The 27571-nt window shown below is 46.3% G+C and overlaps 2 protein-coding genes across 2 annotated transcripts; one reads left to right on the forward strand and one right to left on the reverse strand.

Moving 5' to 3' along the window:
• Window positions 1–8671: 8671 nt before the first annotated feature.
• On the reverse strand, window positions 8672–10814 carry LOC136520884 (glucan endo-1,3-beta-glucosidase 14-like). The gene is made up of 2 exons (XM_066514560.1): window positions 9612–10814; window positions 8672–8974 (listed from the first exon to the last, which is right to left on the reverse strand). The coding sequence occupies exons 1-2, from the start codon at window positions 10812–10814 to the stop codon at window positions 8894–8896; spliced, it is 1284 nt and encodes a 427-aa protein (XP_066370657.1). The 3' UTR covers window positions 8672–8893.
• Window positions 10815–15734: 4920 nt separating this feature from the next.
• LOC136520883 (granule-bound starch synthase 1, chloroplastic/amyloplastic-like) lies at window positions 15735–19795 on the forward strand. Its single transcript, XM_066514559.1, has 14 exons — window positions 15735–15914; window positions 16356–16698; window positions 16822–16902; window positions 17041–17139; window positions 17235–17324; window positions 17459–17522; window positions 17616–17716; window positions 17807–17916; window positions 18024–18267; window positions 18351–18527; window positions 18625–18816; window positions 18967–19053; window positions 19166–19294; window positions 19407–19795. Exons 2-14 carry the CDS (start codon window positions 16366–16368, stop codon window positions 19521–19523), a joined length of 1824 nt encoding a protein of 607 aa, XP_066370656.1. The 5' UTR covers window positions 15735–15914; window positions 16356–16365; the 3' UTR covers window positions 19524–19795.
• Window positions 19796–27571: the final 7776 nt, after the last annotated feature.

Below are 27571 nucleotides of genomic sequence, written 5' to 3' on the forward strand. Positions count from 1 at the left end.
ATGTGCATGGGATCAAGACAGTGGCGTACACTCAGAAGTGACCAGTAAGGTAGTTTCCAGAAAACCAATTTTTTCTTCCAAACGCTCCCATTAGGCGCTGCTACTGCATTGTCTCCCTTTGATAACCTCTAGTTTGTTGAGTTCTCAAAGTATCGCAGGCCTGTCTCGATATTTTGGAGCTAAGCGTTTCTTAATAGTACCGTTGAAATATTTTCTATTCCTACGGTAAGGGTGAACCTTAGATAGGAACCTATGGTGTCCCATATAAACTATCTTTGAGTTATTTGGCAGATTTACCGCATCAGTGTCGTCCAAGCACTCAACACATCTAGTATAGCCTTTTACCATCTCTCCGGACAACGAACCTCGACCTGGTAGGTCAGTGATTGTAGCGATAAGTACTCACTTGATCGTGACATGTTCCTTTTTGTACTCGTCCCAAACATCCGGCACACCTTTTTCAAACAACTCTACTAGTTCATCAATCACTGGTTCCAGAAACACATCGATGTCATTCCTAGGTTGTCCTGGCCCTTGGATCAGTAGTGGCATCTGGATGTACGACCGCTTCATACAGACCCAAGGTGGAAGGTTGTATATACAGAGCGACACTGGCCAGGTGCTATGATTGCTTCTAACCTAGTCGAAAGGATTCATCCCATCTGTGCTCAAAGCAAACCAAATGTGCCTTACCTCTCCACCGATGTCCTTATAGAACATAGTATTGATAGTCCTCCAGTCATGCCTATCGGTGGGGTGCCTCATCATTGTATCTTTCTTACGCTCTTCGCCATGCCAGCGCAACAGCTTGGCTGACTTTGCACATGCAAACAGCCAATGCACCTGGGGAGCTATAGGGAAATACCAAACGACCTTTACAGGACCTCCTCTGGTCTTAGTACCGTCATCTGACGGCCATTCCTTGTACCATGGAGCTTCACACTTGGGGCACTTGTCCAAGTCTTTGTATTTTTCTCCACGGTACAATATGCAATCATTGGAACACGCGTGGATTTTTTTCAACCTCGAGGCCGATGGGGCAGATCATTAGCTTGGCCAAGTATGTCTTTTCTAGCAACTCATTTTTTTCTGGGAGCATTTTCCTTATTATACCTAACAACTGATCGAAGCCTTTATCGCTCAATTCGTTTGTCGATTTGAACTCTAACAGCATGATGTTGGCTTCTAGTTTGCTCATTGGACAATCCCTATACAATGGTGTTTTGTCATCTTGTCTTATTTTCTCTAGCTTTCTCAGCTGTCTTTCACTAAGACATCCGGTCTCTATATTACGTAGCAGCTGAGAAATGTCATCGTTATCCTCGGTGTCGTCAGCTAGCGTGTTCCTAAACACATTATTAACTGTGGCTATAGGTTCCGTGTTGACACCAGGTTCCTCGTCAGCATCGTGGATGGCTACGTCAGGCATGTCCACATCATCATCATTTTCCTGCAGAACGTTCACACCAACCTCGCCATACATAGTCCATATCGTATAGTTTGGCATGAACCCCTTGGTAATCAAGTGCGATCGTATAGACTAAATTTGACGAAAGTTTCTTTGATTCTTGCAATCTTTGCATGGGCAGAAGACAGGGTTTCCATTCTCAGCATGGACTTTGGCATCGGTGATAAACTGGCTGACACCATGCATGTACCGCTTGTCCGTTTGGGACAGATGCATCCACTCTCGATCCATCTCTGCACAAAAAAAATACTGAGACAGTAATTACAAAGAATTAATAAGAAATCGAGCTTTATGAACAACAATTGTAGCTCGAAAGTACCATTTTTAGAAAACATTATTGTACATTAATTATTGAAAAATTGAAATTGGTAGCCCCGGCCCTGTAAATTGAAAATAGTAGTAAAAAATAATTATTGCACAATATTGAAGAACAACTATTCTACTCTACTTCTAAGAACTAATTATAGCATCACATACTAACAATGATGATCTTGACCACCATGGAGTAATTAGCTAGGAATTTAAATGTGTTTATAGACACCAACCATTTGGATGATGGATTCACCATAATTTGAGCCTTGCACAAATATCCAATTGGAAAAGTGCTCTCTAGAATGGAGAAAGAACTAGAATGAGAATCAAGCAATGTAGCCATCAAAACGAAGCTAATTAAGCAACAAAATCAAAGGAGTGGATGTTTGTTACTAACCTTAAAGCAAAAAGATCAAGCCATTCTTCAAAATCTAAGCGCTAGCTTCATGGTGAAGAGCAGCCGCAACAATGGAGGAAAGGGCCCAAACGCGCGCCTCTGTTCTCGGGATGGAAGAGAGGAGGAAGAAGAGGATGGCTGCAGCCTTTTTATGCTGTAGGCTTATCACCATCAGTTCTTGGCTAGAACCGACGGTGATAGAGCCAAATCTCTGCCGGTTTGTGGCTTGAACCGGCAGTGATAAGTGGCCGCAAAAACACTGCCGGTTCAAGCCACGAACCGGCAGTGATGTGGTGCTTCACTGCCGGTTTTAGCCCAGCCCCAATCATTTTCTCATTTTCAAGCTCATAACCGACAGTGAAGGTACATCACTGCCGGTTCTCACAAATCCGGCAGTGATGATGCCGGTAGTGATGTCCGAATCTAGCGTAGTGGTAGCTAGTTTCGTGTTACACATGAAGAGGACGAACTGATGTGCACACATTAGTATATAGGCCCGCATGAAGAGAATGTAGCCTAAAGCTGTGGACCAACCGTTGTAACATTTGTCACTTCTTGTGTTGGCTTACAAGAGAAGGAGAAGACTGAAGAGCCCTATATATGGAAGACAACAATTCAGCCTTCTGTCAAGACAAGAGTTTCCAAGAGTGAGGAGAAATAGATGGAAAAAAAAGACTAGACAGGAGATCTTGCAAGCAAGAGGATTTGGTTCCAAAGATTGGGAAGCTAGGTGGAGATCTACACCCTTGGTGCCTCCAATCAGTTGTTGTACCATGCATCTTGGCGAGATCCTCCCATATTCGAACCCTAGCAGCTCGGAATCTTGTTTGTTGTCCAAGGCTGAGAAATAATGTTCATGAATATGTGCCTCTAGCTAGTGTTATTATCTTGATGAGGACCATCACACACATGCGATTCAAGTCACAGACGGAAATTTGTAATTTTATTTTCCTAGTTTTCTAAAAAAAAAGGTGACCAATCTAGGAAGAACTAATAAATAAAGAAGAAAATTAGGCACCCAAATTCAAGTTGGAGAGTACTTTAACCTGCTAGGGTAATTGAGTGTATGACCACACCTTACTTCCTTTTCCAAATTTTGTGGAGCACGCTAAGATCCTTTTTTTTTTCACGCTAAGATCCTTCTGTGATGGTCTTTATGTGGGAGTAGTAGTGTTTGTAGGATTTAGTTTCCACATAAAAAAAAGAATCTTGTGTCTCCTGTGCTGATTTTATGTGCTTGCGATGCAATTGTTTTTTTTTTCTCGAATAGGTTGAGATAGGTGGGCTGATTTAAGCTGTGTGCTGAAAGCCTGAAACTGATGAGGAAACCAATAAGTTGTCAGTTTGGTAACCACAACGACACATAATGACTCCATCATCAGAATCTGCAAATAATAACCTCCCTGGACCATGTTTACAGTATATATTGTAAGACCAAATCACAAGGTGCCTAGGAAATTAAGACAACCTCGTAGTTAACCTGCCGAAATATATATACAGTAGTGTACATATATAAATATAAATAACATGTTGCTTGTTGCATATATGAACGTAGATTCGAAAGCGACCAGCAGGCCCGGCGGCGACCGATGGATCGGTTCCTGTCGTTGTTCCCCTACCAAAAGTGACAAGGAACTATGTTGCAAACTGACCCATCTCACGTGAAAAACGAAAGTACCTCGCATTATTGTTGCTGGCGGAATCAAAAGAGGGAGAGAGCCTAGCTGCTGATATCGACGGTGGTTAAGTTCGCCGGCCTGGCACCAAGTGTGTTCTTGACGATTACACACGTACACTCTGGCCACTGGCCAGAAGCCTAATGATTATTGGTGAAAGGACGACGATTTGCTTGCTTCTTCTTCATCTATTTTCTCCGATCCTGCTAGCTGCTGCAGTCAAGGACACTGAAAAATGCATGTTAAACAAGCACCAGGCCACTCTGATGTTGATCTCCTACTACATCCATCGGTTGAGCTAGCGCGCTAGGTCTGTTTTCTTCACACTAGGAAAAACTCCATCATTACATGGAGCAATCACATTGTACTACTGACTAAGCTGTATATCTAGTGTACCCACATCTTCTCCTCCTACCACCTATTATTGTAATAGGCCATCTTGTCCACCTAATCCTGGGTTGGGCTACTATATGTCTACACTGTATGCCACACTACCGATTTCATCATCCCGGCCCATGCATCTATCTCAAGTCAAAGCAAAGGGCGATTTATTCCATTGGGCTTGGATTTTGACGGCTCAACGCATGCGCTTTGTCGTCGTTCTCATTCAGGCATTCACCAGCTCATCCGATCCCACAGTGCAGGGAGACGTACCTTCATTAATCAATCCTGAGACGATATGCAAATGCAATATATAGAGTCTCTAATGTAAGATTAGAGACTCGTTTCAATCTCGTGTCACTAATTAATTAAGGTGTCTCCTTTGTGTAGTTTTAACGTATAGTGATGCATGAAGCACATCCCTTGCAAACAACTAACATAGTTGCATGCATGGGTTTGTTCGTAGCAGGATGCTGCATGTGCAGGGGATGGATGGAGTACGTAGGTGTAGGTAACGCCAACGATGGTGGCCGGTCTTGTCGTCGATCCCTGCACCAACCTAACTGAAGTCCGGCCATGATATGAGAGGCGCACGGAGAACGGATCGGATCGGATATGCAAGGCAAGTGGGCCGGGCGGGGATCCTTTTGGGGACGCCATGATGCGCGAAAGGGAAGCCGGCCCGTCGACGATGGGATGGACGGGGCTGGGAGGTCCGCTTCAGCTCAGTCCGGTCGGCAGGCGTGACGGTGGAGCGAGAGCAAAACGACGCACGAGACCCGGAAAATTAAAGATAACGAAACCACGACGGGGCTTGTCGACGATCGCCGGCGGCTGCCGTGTCCTTTTCTCCCGTCTACCGGCCGTGTCTCGTGATCAGAATCCAGACGACGACCTGCTTCCTCTTGCATTGGCATGCGATCCTATCTCTGCCCGCCTCTGGAACAAGCTTGGGATCAACTTGCATTGGGAGGGGGGAGAAGAAGGAAAAGCCACACGAGCTATGCCCCTATATATGCCCTAGAGTAGCTACCTAGCTAGTCGTGTCGATCTGTGAGGAGCAGCAAGTTTTCGCGCGAGGCCAGACGAAGATGCCGCAGATCATACAACCTCTTGTGCCGATAGTCTACCAACAACCCACGCTGTACAAGTTCAGTTCAGCATCAAGCGCTACCTCAAAGGACCGTACCTACGAATTGGAGGCCCAGGCCCCTGTGCGAAACGGCCCTAAAACTAATAGGAAAAAGCCCATTTTGTCTTCCTTAACCATTGCAAAAGTCAGTTTTTCCTCCCTCAACTCTAAAACCAAAAATAGTTCCTCCCTCGTCAACCAAAACCGGTCACTTGATCTCCATGGATTTTTAATTGGTGGTTTTTCTTTTTTTTTTTAAATCACAGAAAATCATAGAAAAATCATAGAATAGAAAATCTAATTCTGTTAGACTCCACATGAATAGATCTACACGGTGAATAAATGATATGGTATGCTTTAGTATAGTTTTTGCTGTAACTTTAGATCTATGTTTTTATGTAATTAATTCATAGTTGTCGTTTCTCTGGTCCAATTATGGTGAAATTTTAATGTTGGACAATCATTGCATGCTTGAGTTGTAGTAAAAAATTCATGTTCATTGGATCATGTATGATTGAGTTGTAGATTTATGTAGGTTTATTTTTGTTAAATAGTTTTTAAATGAAATTAAGTATATAACTCAGTCATACATGATCCAATGAACATGAAATTTTTGTTAGACTCCACATGATTAGATCTACACAATAAATATATGATATGGTATGCTTCAGTATAAAGTTTTTGTTGTAGCTTTAGATCTATGCTTTTCTATAATTAATTCATAGTTGTAGTTTCTGTGGTCTAATTATGGTGGAATTTTTATGGTGGGCTAATCATTAAATGCCTGAGATGTAGCAAAAATTTCATGCTCATTGGATCAAATATGCCTGAGACGTAGCAAACATTTCATGCTCATTTGGTTCATTTGACGAGGGAAAAGGAATTGAAATAGCATGAGACAGCTAAAAGAAAAGATATTATGAGAGGTGATGATAAACAATCAATATTTCGATATGGTAGCCAATGGGAAATATAGAAAACATAGGAAACAACATGTCTTTAAATTAGAACAAGAAGATGGGCTAATAGTGCATGGGTGATGCTGAATTAAAAGCATCTATCATAACATATTACAAGGGGCTTTTAGGACTAACAGAGAAAAATAATAATAATTTGGTATGGTGAAAAACCAAAACCAAGGTTCCCTAAAAAATATAAAACCAAGAAATTACTCAAGTTACACAAGAGGAAAATAGAGAAAAATCACCAAGACATGATGGATTACCAGCAGAGTTTTATCAAGTTTTATGTGACCATTGTAAAAGGTTTGTTTAACTTTCGCTAGTTTCTATGAGCATCACATCTTGTTGCTTGCATTGCTTCAATTTTGGAGTAATAATTACCCTTCTCCCAAAAATAAAGGAGACAAATAATATACAATAATAGAAACTCGTCTCTCTGCTCAATATGAGGATTTAAGATTTTCACCAAAGTCTACTAGTGAACTCATGGGAGTGGCTATAGCAAGGTGGTAAGACTGTCGCAAACAATTTTTATGCTAGGTTGAAAAATTATGGAAGAGGTTGTGATATTACTCAAAACCATCCATGAGTTACACAACAAACAACTAAATGGGGTGATACTAAATATTAACTTTAAAAAGGCCTATGAAAAGGTCAAATGGTCTTTTCTTCTTCAAACACTTCATATGTAGGGGCTAAGCTAACATTGGTGTCGTAAGATCAAAATATGTGTCAAGGTTTGTGGTATAGGCATCAAGATTAACTACGAAATTGGACACTACTTCCAAACAAAAAGTTCTCATGCAAAAGGAGATCCTATGTCACATATATTATTCAATATTGTAGTTGACATGCTCTTTATACTAATATTGTGAAAGTTCCAACTTTGTTTAGATTTTGCTTAGCTCATGATATTTTTTGGTTTATTTGTCTGACTCTACTCCGTCAATCAAATTGTTATAAAAATATACCTATTTCATTTTTTGGCCTTGCTTAGAATATTTTCCTTGAAAGTAAGCAAACTTGTTTTTTTCTTAGGTCTCTTTCGTGTTTGGACAATTTTCCTTTATGCTTAGAACAATTCCTACCTTCTTTAAACAGGACATATTTTGGTTGCCCCAAATACTATTATCCTAGGAAATAAGAACGTTTTTAAAAAATAAATTTTATTGAACCAATGACATGTATTTTGTAGAACATTTTAATTTAGGCTTGAATATAATGAAAGTTCCAAATTCGTTTATGTTTTTGTACGGCATGCATTTCAACAACATTTTCGAAGTTAAGGTGCGTGGATGACATTCTCTCAAATGTTTAAGGGCTGCCGACGCATTTTACCTGAGGAAGAAATGGAAAAGAAATGAATAAAATCACTTGTATTTAAGTTGGCCGAAACTCTTGTTATTCTGCAGTAGTCCAGGAAGGAAAACAGCCCACGCACTGCTGGCGACTTTTTTTTTAAAAATTACACGGCATAACGCAAACGCTCAACACGCACTCACCCCTGTGAACCCGCGCGCCTAAATCCTACCCTGTATTCCTCCGTTGGCGACAGAGTTTGGGGCTTGGAATTCGCAGTCCATGGGCTCCTCTCATACTCCGATCCAGTGGGTTGTGAGCTAGGTGCATTAAGGCCGATCTGCCGAGGACTCTTTGACTAGGCTGCTTGATCGGCCCAATCGTAGAAAGAAAAGTCCTCGTTCCGGCCTTGCAGCTTGTTATACCGGCCCACTCATCGGACCGGTATGACCGTATCAGCTTGGCTCACCACTGCTCAGCAAGTGCCTTTAATAGCTCCACACTGCCCAAAATAATTCTCGGCGTAATTATCAGCTAGGAACTTGGTTCGTATCTTGCTAGTTCCAGCAGGCACAACTCCGGCCATGGATTTTCTATGCGGGAATGTTAAGATAACTTGAAGGTTTGTGGGAGGGTTGGGTTCGTAATCCCACAAGTTAATGGTACCTTCAGAATGATCTGTTCCCGTCTTACCAAACATTCCATCGGATTAATGGTACCTATAGAGAAGCGAGATTTATTATAAAAATATGCATTTGGTTAAACTTTTGATTATTTATTTTCATTTTTTTGTATTGTACGAAAAAGTGATCTTGTTCAACAAGTTATATATTATATTATATTATGATGTCATAAAAAACTTTATAAATCAATCAATTTTATTTTTTTTGTAAATAAGAAAATCTTTATAAATTAACTTGGTAGGGGCCTGCGGGCCTTCACGGGATGATGGGCCTAGGAAGGCCGTTCCAAAAGATGCCCAGGAACCGTTCAAAAGCCCACTCGGCGCGAAAACAAAGAGAAGAACGCTGAAGCAACCAGAGGTCCAGACTCCAGAGCAGAGCAGGAGTATGAAGCGTGTGTATGAATCAATTACATACAGGCATGCATGTCTACTGTCTTCCTCTGCACAGCTACAAGGCATACATACGAATCAGGCCCCAAAACAATGATGAATCAATCGAATTCGACGGCACATGATATGCCTCAGCTGAGTTCAGTTTCCAATCTCTGTAATCTCTCTCTTCTCTGTTCTCTCCCAAGAAACTAACAGAGTCCGGACACCATGGCTAGGACGGCAGCCGCCACCGCCAAGCTTTCCACGCACCGCCGCCGCCTGCTCTTCACCTGTGATTGTGAACACAGAGGCAGCTGCCAGTGAACAATAGATAACAATCCAAAGCTGTATGTAGTGCCGACAAAAGCATTGCTTGTAAAGGAGGGCTAGAATAAGCCACAGTGCACTCAGCAGCCTGCTTTGCTAGCTAGTGCCATGCATGATTACTCACTCGATGGCCAAATCTGCCATTTTTAAGAACATTTTTTGGAATAAAAAAAGGAGCATGATCTTAGAGCATGGCATCCGTTCCAATTTTCCTATGCAAACTCTGTCCAAACTGCCAAAGTGCAAACTTCACAAACTTGCCAAACTCAACTACCATGCAGATTGTATTAGTAACTAGTATATAAAAGTTAGCAAATTAGCGAGGCAGTGCTAAGAGCAAGTATAATAGCAGGCTGTAAGCCGACTAAATGCTGAGGTGGAGGAGAGAGGGGAGGAGAGAGAGGAGAAGCTGGCTGTAAGCTTACAGCCGGCGTGGGCACAAGAACCAAGAAAGTCTGTGAGAGAGACAAGTGGGCCATGTATTAACTGTAAAGAGCTAACTACTATATGAGTGGGCTGAGAGAAGGCTACAAGAAACCTTACAGCCAGCAAGCCAACTGTATTATTAGCCTGGCTCTAAAGTGGTGCATGATTACGTACCTTGTTCACTGCTGCGGCAGACACGGTGTAGTAACCGGTGCCCGGCCCGACGCCGTCGGCGCCGCCGGGCCCTTGCGCCACCACCAAGCCGCCGGTGCCATTATTCCCGCTCCCGCTGCCGGTCCCCTTGGGCACCGTGATGGTGGGCGCCTTGACCCCGACATCGTAGGCCGGGGTGCCGTCGGGCTTGAACAGCCCGTAGTGTCGCTCGGACGCCGGGCCGGGCTTCTGGTCCTCGTTGAAGAGCGCGAACACGTAGACCTGCAGCGGCTCTCCCGGGGCCGCCGGCGTGCCCTTCCCCTGCGCGACGAGGCGCATGAGGTTGCCGTTGTACCTGGCGGCGTTCTCCGGCGTAGCGCCGGCCTCGTCGTCGTCGCCCAGCGACGGCCACCCGGTCTCCGACACCCGGATCTCCAGCGCCTTGCCGTAGTTAGCCCTGCAGATGGCGGCGCGCGCGGCGTCCACCATCGCGTGGAGCATGTTGTCGTAGCGCAGCCCCGTGGCGGCGTCGGCCACGCCGGCGGCGTTGGGCTCGAACAGCGCGTAACCCAGGTCCACCCGGTCCGGGTCCGCCTTGTACGCGAAGTACGGGTACGCGTTCACGAGGAACGGCGCGCCGGTGCGGGCCAGGAACCCCAGCAGCGGCGACATGTAGGGGAGCACCTCGCGCCGGAACGCCGCGGCGGACGGAGGGAACGAGGAGGACAGCACGGCGAGGGAGTGCGCCGTGGTGACGGACACGCGGGAGGTGAGGTTGCACGCCGCCAGCGCCGCGTGGAGCGACTCCATGGCCGGGAGCAGCGACCGGAGCATGGCGGCGTCCGTGCCCGACAGCACCTCGTTGCCGACCGTGACGGCGGTGATGGACGTGGCGGGAATGTGGGGCAGGAGGTTGCCCCGCACCCACGCGGCGGCCGCGGACGGGTCGGTGGCCATGCGCGGGACCAGGCGGTCGGGCACGCCCACGGTGAAGTCGACCCTGGAGCCCGCGAACGCGCGGAGCACGCGCGCGTCCGCGTCGTAGAGTTTCACCCGCGTGGCGTTCAGCGCGCGGAGGAGGAGCAGGGCCGCCTGCGGCGGCGGCAGGTTGTCCGCGACCTGCCCGTAGTTGACCCCCAGCGCCGGCGTCGGGGTGGGGCCGCTACTCGCCGCTGGTGCGAGGACGGCGAATGCGGCGGCGGCGAGCATGAGCCGGAGCGCCATTGCAGCGCCGCGATCGAGCCGGAGTGGAGAGGATCGGGAGCACTGGAGCAGCAAGAGGAGGGGGCTTGGCATCTTTGGGAACGGCAGCCATATAAAGCGTGCATGTGCTCGCCGAAATGGCAGCTTTAGCAACCCCTGCTGTGTTTTCACTTGCTTTGCGGAGGCGTCGTGTCCGCCGTTGGTAGGCCGGTGGGGTCAGGGGTGGCGATCGCGGCCGTACACTCGCTGCTGCTTTGCTTGCAAGAACGTCGGGTCTTGTCTCTCGTGTCTTGTGTGGCCGTTTCGAGGAATGAAAGCAACAGATGTGGGATAGATTCTGGTTTCAGAATTCATATGGTTGGGACCACAGCAAATTGACAATGTTTGCGTTTAGTATATGTTCTTTCCTTCCGCCGGTTATTCGACAACCTCTGCAAAGAAACGGACCAATGAGGCAATGATTGTGTTGAGATTTTGCTGGCTGAAGAAAGAAAGAAAGAAAGAAAAGAAGCGAAAAAGTGGACGACTTGTTCATTGCAGTACTGTCATTTCATTCATTCATGGTACTCCACCATTTGTGAGATGAGATCAATATTACAGGGAAGGGAATAGTCATGCGTGGGGAGGAGATCAGGGCCAATCTCTCCTTTGGGTATAGACTTTGCAGAGTAGTAACAATCTGCAGTACAGAAATTCAGTTATTACGATGCCTCTGAACCAAGCACGCCACAACGCCCCTGAACTTATCAGCCTGGCTTTATAGTGTTTTTTCTCTCGTAACAAATCAGATAACAGTACTTTCCAGCGAAACGAACAGGGCTTTCAGTTGATTTAGCAGTTCATCGACAGACAGCACCTGAGCACCACCGCCACTGCATTGCCGACTTGACGACAGCCTTTAATTTGCAACCCAAGTCGGCCCAACACAAAATGTCAGCGATGGTGCTCGAGAACGATCCCAAATTTGGCTGTCAGCTGTCTTGCTCCAACGGCCTCGTCCATTCTTTTCCCAGCTAGAGCTAGCAGCTGGCCCTGCTGCTGCCCATACCATCGAATACGAGGCGCGGATTGGGAGGGGGAAGATATCACGTATCCAACGACCCTCCAAAGAAAGGCAAAGCAAGGCGATGGATGGCTCGGAAAGAAGGTAAAGCATCATCTAACAGTGCATGTGCATGTGCATGACCGCTTTAAAGTGACGGTGAGTGTGCACACCGTATATCACCGGTCGTTTTCCCGGCTCGATTCCGCGGACTGCAGAAAACCTCAAGAAACGCAGTGTACGTACCTTAGCTGGAACATGAACTCATTCCCGGTCCCGAGCACTTTGTTTTTGAACGAGAAACAGGAACAACGTTCGAACTGTGTTCTAAAAGTAATTGGAACTCGGCTCAGATCGGATGTGCTGATCGGAGGGGAGGAACCAAACAGAGAGTTTAGCACACTGACAGTATAACATTTCCTCATGCATCCTTACCAATTACCATGCAATTTGGCCTGTCCGCTGACCGTGATTCTTTTGTAAGACGAGAGCTGGGCGTGAAATGAAATGCGAATACTTACGTGTGCGTATCTACAAGACCTCCGTAGTTTTTCTCGAACTAAAAATGATACCATTTGGGTCTTGGATTTATTTATCACGTGCACCAACAGTCCAAAATACGTCACACGTGCGCCAGGAACCCACGTGGACATGCCACCAAGACATGCTCGGCCCAGCAAGACGGTGAGGCCTCGTTTTGGTAGGCCGAGATAAACTTTCGGCCCGTCCAGACAAGGCACGCCAACTGAGTTTGCAGTAGGACCAATTCCATTCCACGTGTGCTGTGATAGGCAGCCCAATAACAGGATTTTTGGTTCGAGTAACACATTAATCCGTCGTCTTCTCACTCTTTACTTTTTTGATTGTTTGTGAAATTAAACAGGTTGATGTATCATCACATCATTCCTCACAAGCTAATAACTAGTAAAAAAATTGTTGTTGAAATAATTATGAAACATATCCCTTCTTTGTCTTCCTTGAAACGACTAAGTAACATCTCCCTATTTCTACCTATTTGGAAAAGCAGAAAGCCGAAAGAAGAAAGCAACGCTCGAAGATACTACGAAAAATGTACTACGCGAAAGCAGTAGTTTTTGAAAGAAATAGTTTTAGATTCTAATTGTTTAGTTGTCATTTTGCTTATTAGTAGTATAAATACTTTTCTAGAAGTTGAACTAAATCAACCTATATATGTGATGTGTGCGCCGCGCCTCGAACATACACGCCACTTTGCAACCCTGTTCTTTTCTTCGGACCACACGAGGCCATGCCCAAGCATGGCTACTCATAGATACGGCCATGCGACCATGATGTTCTCATGCAGGCATGAGTTGAAGGTGCCAAAATCCCCTCTCTACATTAACAAGAACATCAACGGCCGCCATGCTCAACTAGTGTCACGAGATGCAAATCGACTGCTATGCACTATTATTGCCTTGAAAATTTATTTCACTAATCATAGCGATATAAAGATAAAAGAAGAACCAAATGGAGTAAGGGACAATGTCCTTTATGCTATATGCAAGTGCATATAAAAGGAGAATTTTATATATGTTATCTGAAAATACACACCAAGGACTATGATCTGGACAGATCCAATAGGATGGATACAACATGTGTGTAGGATGTGTGTTGGGTGGGGAGAGGGCACATGCCCCCTTAGACTATCTCCAACAACCGCGACCCAAAATACAAGACTCATTTGTACTTTTGGTAGCGCTACAGGCAAAGGGTTCGATACCTATTTTTGCTTTCTCTAACAACAAAACACAAAAGATAACCCTTTCTGCAAATGGGTCTCCAGGAGAGAGGATACTCAGATTTGGGTTATGCCTCTCCTGACATATAAAATGGGTCTTCCATATAAGTACTCTATTGGAGGCTATATGTATTGTGTTGGAGACCCATTTTGGGTTTTGGTTCCGCAATGGGTCTCCTGTTGAAGACAGCCTTATTCGTCCATAGAGAGGAGGGGAGTGAGGGGAAGAAAGAAGAATGAGGGAAGCAAGAAGGAAAATCAGCCATCAAAGAATAACGGGTGAAACCGTGAAGCCAGCCTATGTTGGTGAGAAAGAAGCCTTTCTGAGATAAAAGAGTTGTGACTCCAATCGATCGTAGCATATCAATGGTATGGTTTTCAAACAATTGTCATGTGATTGCCTTATTGATCCTTCATGCTTCTTACTGACTAAAAGCCATTGTTCGCCTAAACGGTCATTTAACCCGTTTAAACACCGTGTAAACGCTACACGGTGGTGCGCCGTTTCCGTTTAATCACCCGTTTACCCTGTTTAATTGGCCGTTTAGCCCGTTTAATATGACGTTTTGTCCGAATAATGGCTAAACGGTAGGTGACCGACTGTTTACCGTTTAGCGTTTAGGAAAAAAACTGCTAAAAGCTAAGGATAACTAAACGTCCAGCCCAATTAGTTGTTAGTCTCTCTTTGTAGCAAATATGTCTAAACATCATGGGAATAAATTGAAGTCGTCTAAACTTTAGTTGGACCAGCAACTTGTCCAGGTGATCCAAATAGGTCTTAATAATATCTTTTTGTGCGTCCAACTTCGAAAATAAATAAGTTGGTTGGTACCTGAAATGGCAAAGAAAACGCAAAGTGAACAGTATTACAGGAGAAGACGATAAAGTGGTATTTGATTACACTGGGATTGGAGTTAATCAATTTTGAATAGTAGAGCGCTACTCCCTAGCTGAGTCCCGTATAATAAACAAGTTTGTAGAAATTTTCGGACAGATTAAGGACATTGACAAAATACACGTATACCATCGTCTCTTTTCCTTTTCCAAAGAATATCTCTTGGATTCGGCAACTATCGTTTGCATGTACCTGTGATTAACTTCTGCATTATGAGACCATGTTCCATGTTCATGTAGAATCATGAAACACGGTTTATTTATTCAGTATAAATTTTAAACATTAAAAAGTTGTTTATTTTGGGACCGAGGGAGTATGCTTTAGCGGTAAGGCTCGATTAAAAGAGGACAGAAACAAACATCGAATAAGTTATACCTAATCAAAGTCACATTACATTACGTGAACGAAACGAAACGCTAGATCATAAACTATCCGGGCTACATATTTGGCGGTGATTACTTGTAGCTATAGCTACCCTCGACAAATGGAAAGCATGCATTTCGGATGATCCTTGTCCCTTTTTCTAGAATGTTTAATAAACCTCATTTCGCCTGCCTTGTGCAGGGGAAATTTAAAGAAAAAAAACCTCAGCGTATACATGTAGTCTTCTCGTGCTGTAGAAATGCGAATTTCTCTCGTGCGCGCGGTTTGTCATAATAGATGCACAACGTCTATACGTCTCGTCGGGTTGCATCCCATCGCATCATGTGGTGTCGATCACCACCACCAACTGGGCGCCTGGGCGGCACCCAACGTTGCCTCCTTTTTCCGTACGTACGTGTCGTCTTGCAAGTTCACGTTGCCTAGACCTTGAGTAGTGAAACGTAGAGTGCCCATCCGATGGAGCGAGCTGAGCCGTGCACGGAGAACCGATCGAGAGGAGCCGCCGGCCGGGCAACCCACCCAACAAGATCTATATATCTCAAAGCGATCGAAAGCGGGAGACTCAGAAGGAGCCGAGCTGAACCGGTGGGCGTCGAGCGATGCTTCCAAATTAAACGCCGCGGCACCGGCGCCACACCACTCGACAGCGCATGAAAGCGTTCGGTGCGGTGCGCGGAGCGCTGGCGTGCGGGTCACTCGCTGGTCAGCCCAGCCCAGGCTATGCCAATTGCCAAGGCACGGGGAACGGGTATTGTGGGGGCGCGGGCGGAGGAGAGCGTGGCGAGGGCCGAGAGCAGCGCGCGGGTCACGCAACGGCACGGCCCCCCGCGCTAGAAATACTGCAGACCCGGCCGGGGGACCCCGGCACATCGCACACCACCGCTGAGGCCACGCCAGGAGGAAGAGATCGAAGAAATAAACCACTGCCAGTCAGTGACGGATCGGACGCCCGGCTACTGCTTGAACGGGCGCCCCACACTGCTCCTGCTCCATCGATCAGCTACTGCACCGGCCGGCCGCGCTGCTCATCTCATCGATCAGGTTCCCTTCCGTTCCGATCCGATCCTGGCGCAGTTTCGTCCAAATCCTGGCTGGCGTGTATGTGTTTGATCTTTGATGAGGCGCCTGATGCACGCCGTAGCACTGTACTCATCAGATCCTTGATTAGTAGTAGCTGACAGGATGCGCATGCATGCGTTTAGTTCAGATCAATGTTTCTTCGATCCAGTAGTCGTCTGTGTGTTTCGTATTCTGTTTATAATTCATTTATTTGTCATGTATAGTATGTCTCTGTTGGACCATGATAGATTTTGTGCCACACACTTGAACTTGAAATATAAGATCTTCCGTTCTTGTATTGTACAGTCGTGTCTGAAGTCTGAACTCCTAGATTCCGAATCTAAACTCCAGTGATAACTGTAAATCTGTGTCCGGATTAATCTATAATTTTTGTTCTGTGCACATGTCTCTTTTTTTATGCAGTGAAATCGGCATGGCGGCTCTGGCCACGTCACAGCTCGTCGCCACGCACGCCGGCCTGGGCGTCCCGGACGCGTCCATGTTCCGCCTCGGCGGCGTGCAGGGCCTGAGGGCGGCGTCACGGGCATCGGCGGCAGGGGACACGCCGCTCAGCATGCGGACCAGCGCGCGCGCGGCGCCCAGGCAGCAGCAGGCGCGCCGCGGGGGCCGCGGAGGCAGGTTCCCGTCCCTCGTCGTCTGCGCCACCGCCGGCATGAACATCGTCTTCGTCGGAGCCGAGATGGCGCCGTGGAGCAAGACCGGCGGCCTCGGCGACGTCCTCGGCGGCCTCCCGCCGGCCATGGCCGTAAGCACACGAATCATCAGTGATCTTTCGATCGCCTTCTTCTTCTTCCCGTGGATCCAGAGCTCTTGCTGCATGTCTCGTGGCGCTCGTGTATGTGACGTGTGTGTTGGGTGATGCCTGCAGGCGAATGGGCACCGGGTCATGGTCGTCTCTCCCCGCTACGACCAGTACAAGGACGCCTGGGACACCAGCGTCGTGTCCGAGGTACTCACACTGAGATCACTCACACACCATCAGATTCAGAACCATGAGGAGCTCGTGGTTACTTGCTTTCCAGTTTCCATGCATTCATGGATCTGGCAAGGTCGTCTGAACCTTTTCTGCTCTGATGCATGCATGCAGATCAAGATGGGAGACAGGTACGAGACGGTGAGGTTTTTCCACTGCTACAAGCGCGGAGTCGACCGTGTGTTCATTGACCACCCATCGTTCCTGGAGAGGGTGAGATGAGACTCCATTCCATCTGCAGCTGAACATGGTAGGCACCCATTGGTTGCAGTTTCAGTGAGCTTTTTTCGTCTGGTCGCTGGTTTCAGGTTTGGGGAAAGACCGAGGAGAAGATCTACGGGCCTGACGCTGGAACGGACTACAAGGACAACCAGCTGCGTTTCAGCCTGCTATGCCAGGTCAGGATGCCTTACTACTTCAGAATTCAGATCATCTATTTTGCAAAAAAAAAAAAAAAAAAATCCAGATCATCTGTCTGCAGTGACACTGTTGGATCCTTGGCTTATTCTCGAGCAATGCATGTTATCTGCAGGCGGCACTTGAAGCTCCTAGGATCTTAAGCCTCAACAACAACCCATACTTCTCTGGACCATACGGTAAGGGTTCAGTCAGTCTTTTTATCTGTTTAACTTGAGCATCTGCATAGGAAATGGTCCATCAGACTACTGTCATTTTACACATCCATACAGGGGAGGACGTCGTGTTCGTGTGCAATGACTGGCACACCGGCCCTCTGTCATGCTACCTCAAGAGCAACTACCAGTCTAACGGCATCTATAGGGACGCAAAGGTTAGTTTCCTCAACAATGTTGTCTTCGTTTCCATGTTCGTATACCCCATCTGGTTCTGAAACTGACTGTTTGCCACCTTCACGTACTAGACCGCATTCTGCATCCACAACATCTCCTACCAGGGCCGGTTCGCCTTCTCGGACTTCTCGGAGCTGAATCTCCCTGAAAGGTTCAAGTCATCCTTCGATTTCATCGACGGGTAATGCATGGGCAAACTACAATCTTTCAACTATTTTTTCATCAATGGTATTGGGTTAACATAAGGTGACATGAATGGTAACCCAACCTGGTTTAATCTAATTGCAGCTACGAGAAGCCCGTGGAAGGCCGGAAGATCAACTGGATGAAGGCCGGGATCCTTGAAGCGGACAGGGTCCTCACCGTGAGCCCCTACTACGCGGAGGAGCTCATCTCCGGCATCGCCAGGGGCTGCGAGCTCGACAACATCATGCGCCTCACCGGCATCACCGGGATCGTCAACGGCATGGACGTCAGCGAGTGGGATCCCAGCAAGGACAAGTACATCGCCGTCAAATACGACGTGTCAACGGTGAGCTTTGCCAATTTGTTGCTAGTCTGCTCATGTAAATCTTCCAGGCGCGCTGGTTCTGAGTGCAACGATGTCCGTTTCAGGCCGTGGAGGCGAAGGCATTGAACAAGGAGGCGCTGCAGGCGGAGGTCGGGCTCCCGGTGGACCGGAAGATCCCGCTGGTGGCGTTCATCGGCAGGCTGGAGGAGCAGAAGGGCCCCGACGTCATGGCGGACGCCATCCCGCAGCTCATGGAGGAGGACGTGCAGATCGTGCTGCTGGTACGCCACCCGGCTACTACATGCTTAGTGTTACGGGCATCGGCAGGAGAAATGTGGCTGACTGGTGTGACGAACACGATCGATGCGATGCATGCAGGGCACGGGCAAGAAGAAGTTCGAGCGCATGCTGATGAGCACCGAGGAGAAGCACCCCGACAAGGTGCGCGCCGTGGTGAAGTTCAACGCGGCGCTGGCGCACCACATCATGGCCGGCGCCGACCTGCTCGCCGTCACCAGCCGATTCGAGCCCTGCGGCCTCATCCAGCTCCAGGGGATGCGATACGGAACGGTACGAGCACTGCAGCAGCAGAAACATCCTGAATCCTGATGAGAGGGAGAGAGAGAGAGAGAGAGAGAGAGAGAGAGAGAGAGAGAGAGAGAGAGAGAGACGATGAATGCTTTTCATGTGATTGTGATTGATGTCTGGCGATTCTTGCAGCCCTGCGCCTGCGCGTCCACCGGCGGACTCGTCGACACCGTCATCGAAGGCAAGACCGGATTCCACATGGGCCGCCTCAGCGTCGACGTAAGGCTAGCTAGCTCTTACATACCCTGCCCTGCCATGGATGTTTTTCTACGTACATGTATGAATCTGAATCAGCAAAGCGATTCTTGTTTCGTCCTTTCTTCCTCCCCAGTGCAACGTCGTGGAGCCGGCTGACGTGAAGAAGGTGGCGACCACCTTGAAGCGCGCCATCAAGGTGGTGGGCACGCCGGCGTACGAGGAGATGGTCAAGAACTGCATGATCCAGGATCTCTCCTGGAAGGTAAAGTACAGACGACGTCAGAGCACAGAGCGCCAAGATCGTCGATCACACGCGTCCCGCTCGCTCCTCCTGTTGCTGATCGTGGCGGTTTGTTATTTGCAAAATAATGCAGGGTCCTGCCAAGAACTGGGAGAACGTGCTGCTCAGCCTGGGGGTCGCCGGCGGCGAGCCGGGGATCGAAGGCGAGGAGATCGCGCCGCTCGCCAAGGAGAACGTGGCCGCACCCTGAAGAGCTAGGCCAGGCCCCGGCCCGGCCTGATGATCTCGCGTGTAGAACAAAGATGATGGATCAAGTGAACATGCATCTTCATATGATATATATAGCATCTATGAGTTATATATGAAGAACTATATAGCTGCTAGCTTGTGGTAGTGTAATGTAGTGGTGGCCAGTGGCACAACCTAATAATAAGTACATGAATGAACTATATGTGTGTAATTAAGTACCGATCGGTAACATTATATTGCGAGTAAATAATGGACTTGTAGTAGTGGAGTAAATATAGTCCCTGCTGTTCTGCGTGCTTATTAGTCCTCTTATTATTCAGCAAATCACACCGGTATATGTATATAGCATCTCTAACAGATCACCGGTGCACTAATGTGCTTTCAGTGGTAGACGCCGTTGCAGTGGCACCAAGCAGATCCTATATTACATCATATATATTTGCAAAAGTATATAAACAAACTTCATATATAAATTATTGGCAACTCAATATCAAACTTTATTTAATTTCTGTATCGATGTCATCAGTACATCATGGCGTCCTCCTACCACCATAGCCAGTCAGTATCTATTTGCACACGATGCGCTGGCAACTTCCAGCAACACAACGGCCCTGCACGGTGCAAGCCCCATATGGGCATCGAAATCCATCGTTGTCGAAATCCTTTTTGGCGTCTTCCTGGCAAGTTTTGGGATCACATGATTTACCCCGTGTCGGGATCTTTTTAGACGTACAATTTTTATTGGCGGCTACAGCATCTGGAAAGAATAGAGATTAATAACATTCAGTGTATATATTCGAGTTGCTGAAATAATGAACTATATATATATATATATATATATATATATATATATATATATATATATATATATATATATATATATATATATATATAGGGGAACAAGAAATTAGTGGGTACCGTACCGGAAGCCAGGATGATCATGAGGAAGCCAACTGCCAGGAGCACAACCATATTAGCCCTCCTCATCTTGTCCTAGAGCTAGATGTGTTACTCTGGAAATGTGGTTGGCTAATTAACTTGTGATTATTTGTGATGGAGAACAAACGGAATGACAAGCATTTATACTATATAATGTGTCGTAACTCAAAAGTGCCCAATACATTAGTTCTAAAACTGGGCCATACAAATTCAAACTATATTAATAATAATCATTAATTGCATTGATTTGTAGATAAATATAAAGATACGGATTGTAGAAAAGAGTTAGGTTTGATCTCGATTCTAAGCTTACATATGTGGAAGATGAATGAACTAGTAAATAATTGCGTTGGTTTTAGAATAATAGAATAGATTTGATTATAATTAATTGCGTTTATTTTATATTTTAGAATAGTAGAACAGAATTGGTTACAATTAATTGCGTTAATTTTGTGGGGAAATTTTTTGGAGCTTTGTTAGGCCAGTCTCAGTGGTGTAGGGAGCAATGCTTCGGGGCTTCGGGGCTGTCCGATAGGGATGAAAACGATCGAAAACGATAGATAGGAGGCCAAATCACTTTCATTTTCACATTTTTTTCGAAAACAAAATCGATACGATATTGTCGGGAACGAATACGACACCGATATTCTGGTAATTTCGAAAACGATAGTAGTCGATCAGAAAATATATCGATAATGATCAGAATCTATAAAAGCGATATCCTAAAAACGATAAACACGTCAAACCGTAAAACATGAGAAGAGCCATAAACTCAACCTATCTCGCACGACAATAGTAATAAATAAAGTCACAATTGACAAGACCACAAGCTAAAACCACATTTCACATCATCTTAGGTCTCAAACAAGCTAAACCCCAGATTCCATTCGTATTCGTGATGACTGTCTACAGTTAGGGTGGTGCATGCTTAGCTGATTGCCTTGTTCCTACCGTATAGTTCCTTTCCACAAAAAATATTTGTCTTATGTGCTTGCGGGTGAAGATGAGATGCTTAGATGTGGGCCAACTAGACCTAAAGTATATGCATTACATAGTCTATAAATAAATTAGGATTCAATACCTTTGAATCGGTAAATTATCGGTATTAATATGGCAATCTTCGAAAACGATAGGAAGAGGGCAAAATCATTTTCGCTTTCGTTTCCGATTATTTTTATCGTTATCGTTTTTCCGATTACCGCTACCATTTTCATTTAGGCCCAAAAATCAGAAAAAACTCAAAAATGATTTCTGAAATTGGAAATTATCATTTTCGTTTTCATTCCTACTGCCCGAGGCGGCGCTTGGTAGACTCCGTGAGCGCGTGCTTGTCGGGGAGGACCATGGGGGCAAGGCGGCTGGAGAGGTGCCGATGCGTGAACTGAAACGCACGGCCCTCACCGGACTCGCCACCGCCTTGCCGGATTCGGTGGCAGAGTATAGAGGAGACGGATGACGAGATATTGGGTGACGGCTAGGTCACGGGCGGGGCGTGCGGGGCAGTGGCGTGGGCGAGCGCGGGGCGAGGACGACGGCGCAGGCGCGAAAGGTGAGGTCCACGGCGCGAGTGTGACGAGTAGCTTCGTGCAGGGAGGGAGGCGTGGATGAGCGGCGGCGTGGGCGAGGGGTTACATCTAGATAATCACACTTGCAACATGCGTCTGAAAAAATAGATGAAACATTGAAAACAGAAGCTTGCAACATACGTGTACAACCACTGCAACATATGAAGCATCCCGATCTACTTTTACAACATCCATATGAAACACTGGCAACATACCTATGAAACATCTAAAACACTTAAAACATATACTTGCAACATGAGTTTTTCACCCTTCTTCCGGATAATACAGAGTAGAGCAGGGAACGGTCGGTTTTGGCCCGCCGGTGGATGAGGTGAGCACGTCCAGACGTATGGACACCCTCATCGTATCATTATCGATATATGGACACCCTCATCGTGATTGCTAAACAATAATAGTATATGTATGTATGGACGGACGTGTCTGACTTCGAAGGTGAGGAGATCGCGCCGCTCGCCAAGGAGTGGTCCTGTTTGCTTGAACTTATCAGCCATGGTATAGTATTTTTCTCTTACGACAAATCAGCGAACAGTACTTTTCAGTCTAGTTTTTCAGCGAAACGACCCTGAAGGACGCCAGGACCTCTGATATCGCGTGTAGAAGAAAGCTGATGGATCAAGTGAACATGCATCTTCATATAATATACTAGATATATGTCCGTGCGTTGCACGGGACCATATTTTTTTGTCCACGTCTATGACACCAAAGAGATAATTTTCATGAGCACCCATTAACCTATGTTGTTGCAGAACCAACGCTACAAGCATTGCTCCTTAATGGAAACAAGGCACAGTTCGCCATGCCTCCCGCATATGAGCCACATAGTAGGATTAGCCTGCGGGGAATGGAGCATTGATGATAGACCGTTCCACTATGGCCATGCGCACAGCACCAGGATCATCTCTACAAGATTGTAGTGTCTGCTTTTCTTTGTCTTTGATCGCCAATATGCGAACCTTCAGAGAAAATTGGATATTTGCCACCGCTAACTGTAGCTTCGCAAGACTGTCATCGCTTTACAAAACTATAGTCGCTATTATTGATTTCCCCTCTTGTATCCCTGCCATTGCACCCTTTTTCCCTTATTTTCTTTTCTATTTTCCTTATTTTCTTTTTCCTTATTTCTTTTTTTCTTATTTTTTTTCTATACGTACGTGATTGGAATTTGAAAGGTCGCGTGGGGCTCGGGCGTTTTTTTTTTCTACGGAGGGACTAGGTGTTTTTTACGGATAGGCCGGTGTGGCGGGGCGATAAGACATACTGATGCTTATTTTTTAGGTGTAGAAGATATAGCGTCTATGAGTTATATATGAAGAAGAACAATATAGCTGCTTGTGGTAGTGTAATGTAGTGGTGGCCAGTGGCACAACCTAACGATAAGTACCCCTCCGTCTGGAAAAGAACGGACCAGTTTCAAAGCTAGATTTACGTTTTTTTTTACGGAGGGAGTACATGAACTAGTTGCTTATATGTGTAATGTACCGATCGGCAATATTATATTGCGAGTAAATAAATGGACTTGTAGTAGTGGAGTAAATATAGTCCCTGCTGTTCTGTGTGCTTATTATTCCTGGTATTATTCAGCAATCACACCGGTATATGTATATAGCATCTCTAACGGATCACCGATAGTTATGTGCTTTCTGTGGTGGGAGCCGTTGCAGTGGCACCAAACAGATCCTATATTATATCATATATATTTGCAAAAGTCTATAATAAACAAGCTTCATATATAAATTATTGGCGACTCAATATGGAACTTTATTTAATTTATGTATCGATGTCATCAATACATCATGCATGGCATCCTCCTACAGTCCTACCACCATAGCCAGTCAGTATCTATTTTTCGCACACGATGCGCTGGCAATCTCCAGCAACACAGCGGCCCTGGATGATGCGTATTTTTTTTTAATTTTAACACTTTTTAAAAATTAATTTTAAATCTAACATGGTCTTTTTTTTTAAACTAACACTTTTGGCCATGCTTATTGCCCTGGCATGGCCAAATGCCTGTGCCGCGTCATGCATGGTGGCGCGGCAGAGGTCTGACGTGGCGACGACCGGAATCGCGATCGTTGACGTGGCAGGGCAGTTCCGCGCCACGAAGCTTGGCGCGGCTGGGCCAAATAAATATCGCGAGCGAGCCCCCCGCCCGCACGCACCCCCGCCCGCCCGCCCACCGCCGCGCATCGCCCGCCGCCAGCCGCACGCGCCCCGCCACCGCGCAGCGCCGGCCACGCCACGAACGCCGGCGCGTCAAGGCCGCCCGCTCCTAAGGTACCTCCCTCTCGATTTCATGTTATTTTGATTATTATTGTTTTAGGATAATTAGTGATTTAGGATAATTAGTAATATAGGATAGTTAGAGTTTTATGATTGTTATTGATTTATGATAGTTAGTGATTTAGGATAGTTAGGTTAGTGAATTTGTTTGTGATTTATGTAGGTAGTTTTTAGGTTTGAGGTTATGATTTTGGGTTTAGGGATTGATTAGGTATTTATTATTTAGTTTGTAGTTAGTTATTTAGTTAGAGATTTTGGGTATAGATACTAGTTTACAAATGTCGGTACTTACTAGTGCGTGATACGTTGATTTTGATGACTTCATGAAGTTTCGTCAAATGCTTATATTCCTAATGAAGTTGTTTGTGTTAATAGTGCGTGATATGTCTGTTAATTTTACTTTGAATATATACATGTGCTTTCATATTGCATAACAAGTAGTTCAAATTTTGCAATGCTACATAATGTTAATTTGAATTTTATTAATTTGAATACTCTAACGCTTTGTTTATCAATTTGTAACAGGATGACCCCTTCCACGCAGCACCCGTTGTACCCTATTCTTGAGGTGGAGTACGACGACCAGCACCGAGCACACATCTTGAGTGACAACGACGCAGATGTGGTCTTGCCTACTTTAAGGCTCCGCACGCACACCAGGGCGCACCAGTGGGACGAGCGTTATGCGCTGTACATATGGCGTGCCGGCTTCCTGAAGCTTGTCCGTGTTGTCAACCACGGTCTTCCGCTCCTTGACCCAGCACTACTTACTGCAGCTGTAGACAGGTGCGAGTGCATTCTTTGTACATAAACTTTCTTATAACAAATTTGAGGCAACTAACAGTCGTTCTATTCTTATAACAGGTGGATGCCTGAGACCCACACGTTCCACCTACGTTATGGCGAGATGACCTTGACCATGTAGGACGTGAAGGCTATTTTAGACCTTCGGTTGGGAGGACTTCCAGTGATAGGGATAGTTGACAACGATCACTAGAGGGAGCTGGTGGCTTAGTTTACTGGCTTTCTTCCACCGAACGACGAGGCTTCCAAGAAAAATAAGTGAGTAATTCAAGCATATTTAATACTTGCATTGCTTTCCTGCAGCCATCGGGTCTCATTTTCTTTGGTCAATTTCAGAAAAACTTCTGGTGTTTCGTCGTTCTGGATCACGGAGCGCTTTGATTACTTGGACCCACAGGCTGAGGAGGCTCAGATCGACATGTTCGCTCGAGTGTGGCTCTGGCACTTTCTTGGTGCTTTCCTTTTCCCAGACACCTCAGGCAACACTATCAGCTGGATCTTCCTTGATATACTACGCCAGCCGTGGGAGAACATAGCGGCGTACAGCTGGGGCAGCACAGTCCTAGCATGGACGTATCGATAGCTATGTGTTGTCTGCCATCGTACCTCAGGATATGCGAACCTTAGGGGTTGCTCCTACCTACTTCAGGTTTGGTGTTAGGAACGATGGCCTGTTGGAGAGCCCCTTAATAATGGTTTATCGGTAAGTACTTCGGTTCACTATATTCTTCGAGGCAGTTACATATGATGAGATTATTAATGGCTAATTCATTATCGTGTTCAATGCAGCGATGGAACGAGCAGGATACACTCCCTACAGCTCTGTATATCTGGACGGAAGCCTAGTTAGTTAGAGGGAATGCGAGGCGCAAGTACAGGGAGTACACGGATGGTCTCGATGTCCTGACACAGCACCAGGTTACGCTATCTTTACTATCATACATGTGTCTTGTTCGATGTACACTATATCACAACCTAACTCAATTACGAAATTTCAGGTGCATTGGTGTCCTTGGGATGATCCGGAGCTCTAGTACTATCTCAGTCCAGTCACTAGGGACGAGTCAGACGAGTATCGCTACGATGTCCCTCTTATTTTCTTCCATGTGGTCGAGATTCACTTGCCCATCAGGGTCTACAAACAGTTTGGAAGAATGACAGGCTACCCACCACCGCTTTACTCCACCAACCAAGAATTGCACAGGTATGTTATCGATTAATAACAAAGCTACAATTCAGAGGTGTGTGTGGTACAACTAACATCGTTTTTTTGTAGGTATGACCGCAGGAAGAGGTACAAGACCAAGAATTGACGCGTGACACACAGCGCACACATCCATTTGTGGCAGAACAGGGTACGACATCCGGTCCATGCGGGTCCTCCACACGACCAACACACCTTCGACGAGTACTTGCGGTGGCTTCACAGGTCTACGAGGACACATATCAAGCCCCCGTACACTGAGGAGGCGATTGACGAGGACTCGGAGGAAGATGTCATCGAAGATGTGTACGACGTTACCACTAGGGAGGAAACACAGCTACAGAGAGCACTGCTTCAAAGATACGTGGTAAGATACTTGAATGGTACAATTTGTTATCCTTTTGGTATTAAGTATGTGTACTAAAATTGTCCAACCATGTTTCTGTACCCAGGCGACACAATTGTCAAGGCTGTCCAACGAAGCAGCGTTTCGGCTTCATGAGTCTAGAGGGCAGGGGCCAGGCATTCTCACGGCTTTTGTGGAGGTAAACATAAACTTGTCCGTTCCAAAAATGTTTCTTTAGTGTATATGCGTTTGAAAAATGCACTAACTTTAACGTCTATTTATGCAGAAGGTGAAGAAGAGCTGCAAGAAGCTAGCTCAGAAGCTGAGCTGCATGGACACTCCTTATGAGGAACCGCCACTCCCGGCGCGGTTGGGTGGCACGTCTTCAGCCTCTTTGAGGACACCAGTCTGCTCTTCTTAGCCGATGACAGGTGCCACTTCCGCGGTGCGTACACCACCACATCATAGCGCTGAGAAGGACCCTGCAACCGAGGACGACGAGGACGACGATGACGACGACGATGACCCCCCGGGCTTCCACAGACAGCACGACCAGTGGGACGATTGGCCGCAGAACGAGATCGGCATGTCTCAGCTAGTTGGTGCCCCGCTTGGTACCAAGGAGCCTCACAGGTACTAACAAAGGTAGTTTCTTTAAATACGTATGCTCCATGAACTAACGATCATAAAGAATTATAAGTAATCGTGCGTATCATATACTTGCAGGGTACGAGCCGTACGCATCGTCGACGTGACCATACCGACGTTGGCTACACTCCCAATGTGTTGCCAACAAATCCGAAAAGACAGAGGCGTCCGAGGGATCCTTACACTCCTGGGTCTTAGTTTGTTAGGTCAAACGAATATTGGCGTCCGAAACTTGCGGG

The sequence above is a fragment of the Miscanthus floridulus genome, chromosome 18, assembly GCF_019320115.1.
Source record: "Miscanthus floridulus cultivar M001 chromosome 18, ASM1932011v1, whole genome shotgun sequence".
Taxonomy (NCBI): Eukaryota; Viridiplantae; Streptophyta; class Magnoliopsida; order Poales; family Poaceae; genus Miscanthus; species Miscanthus floridulus.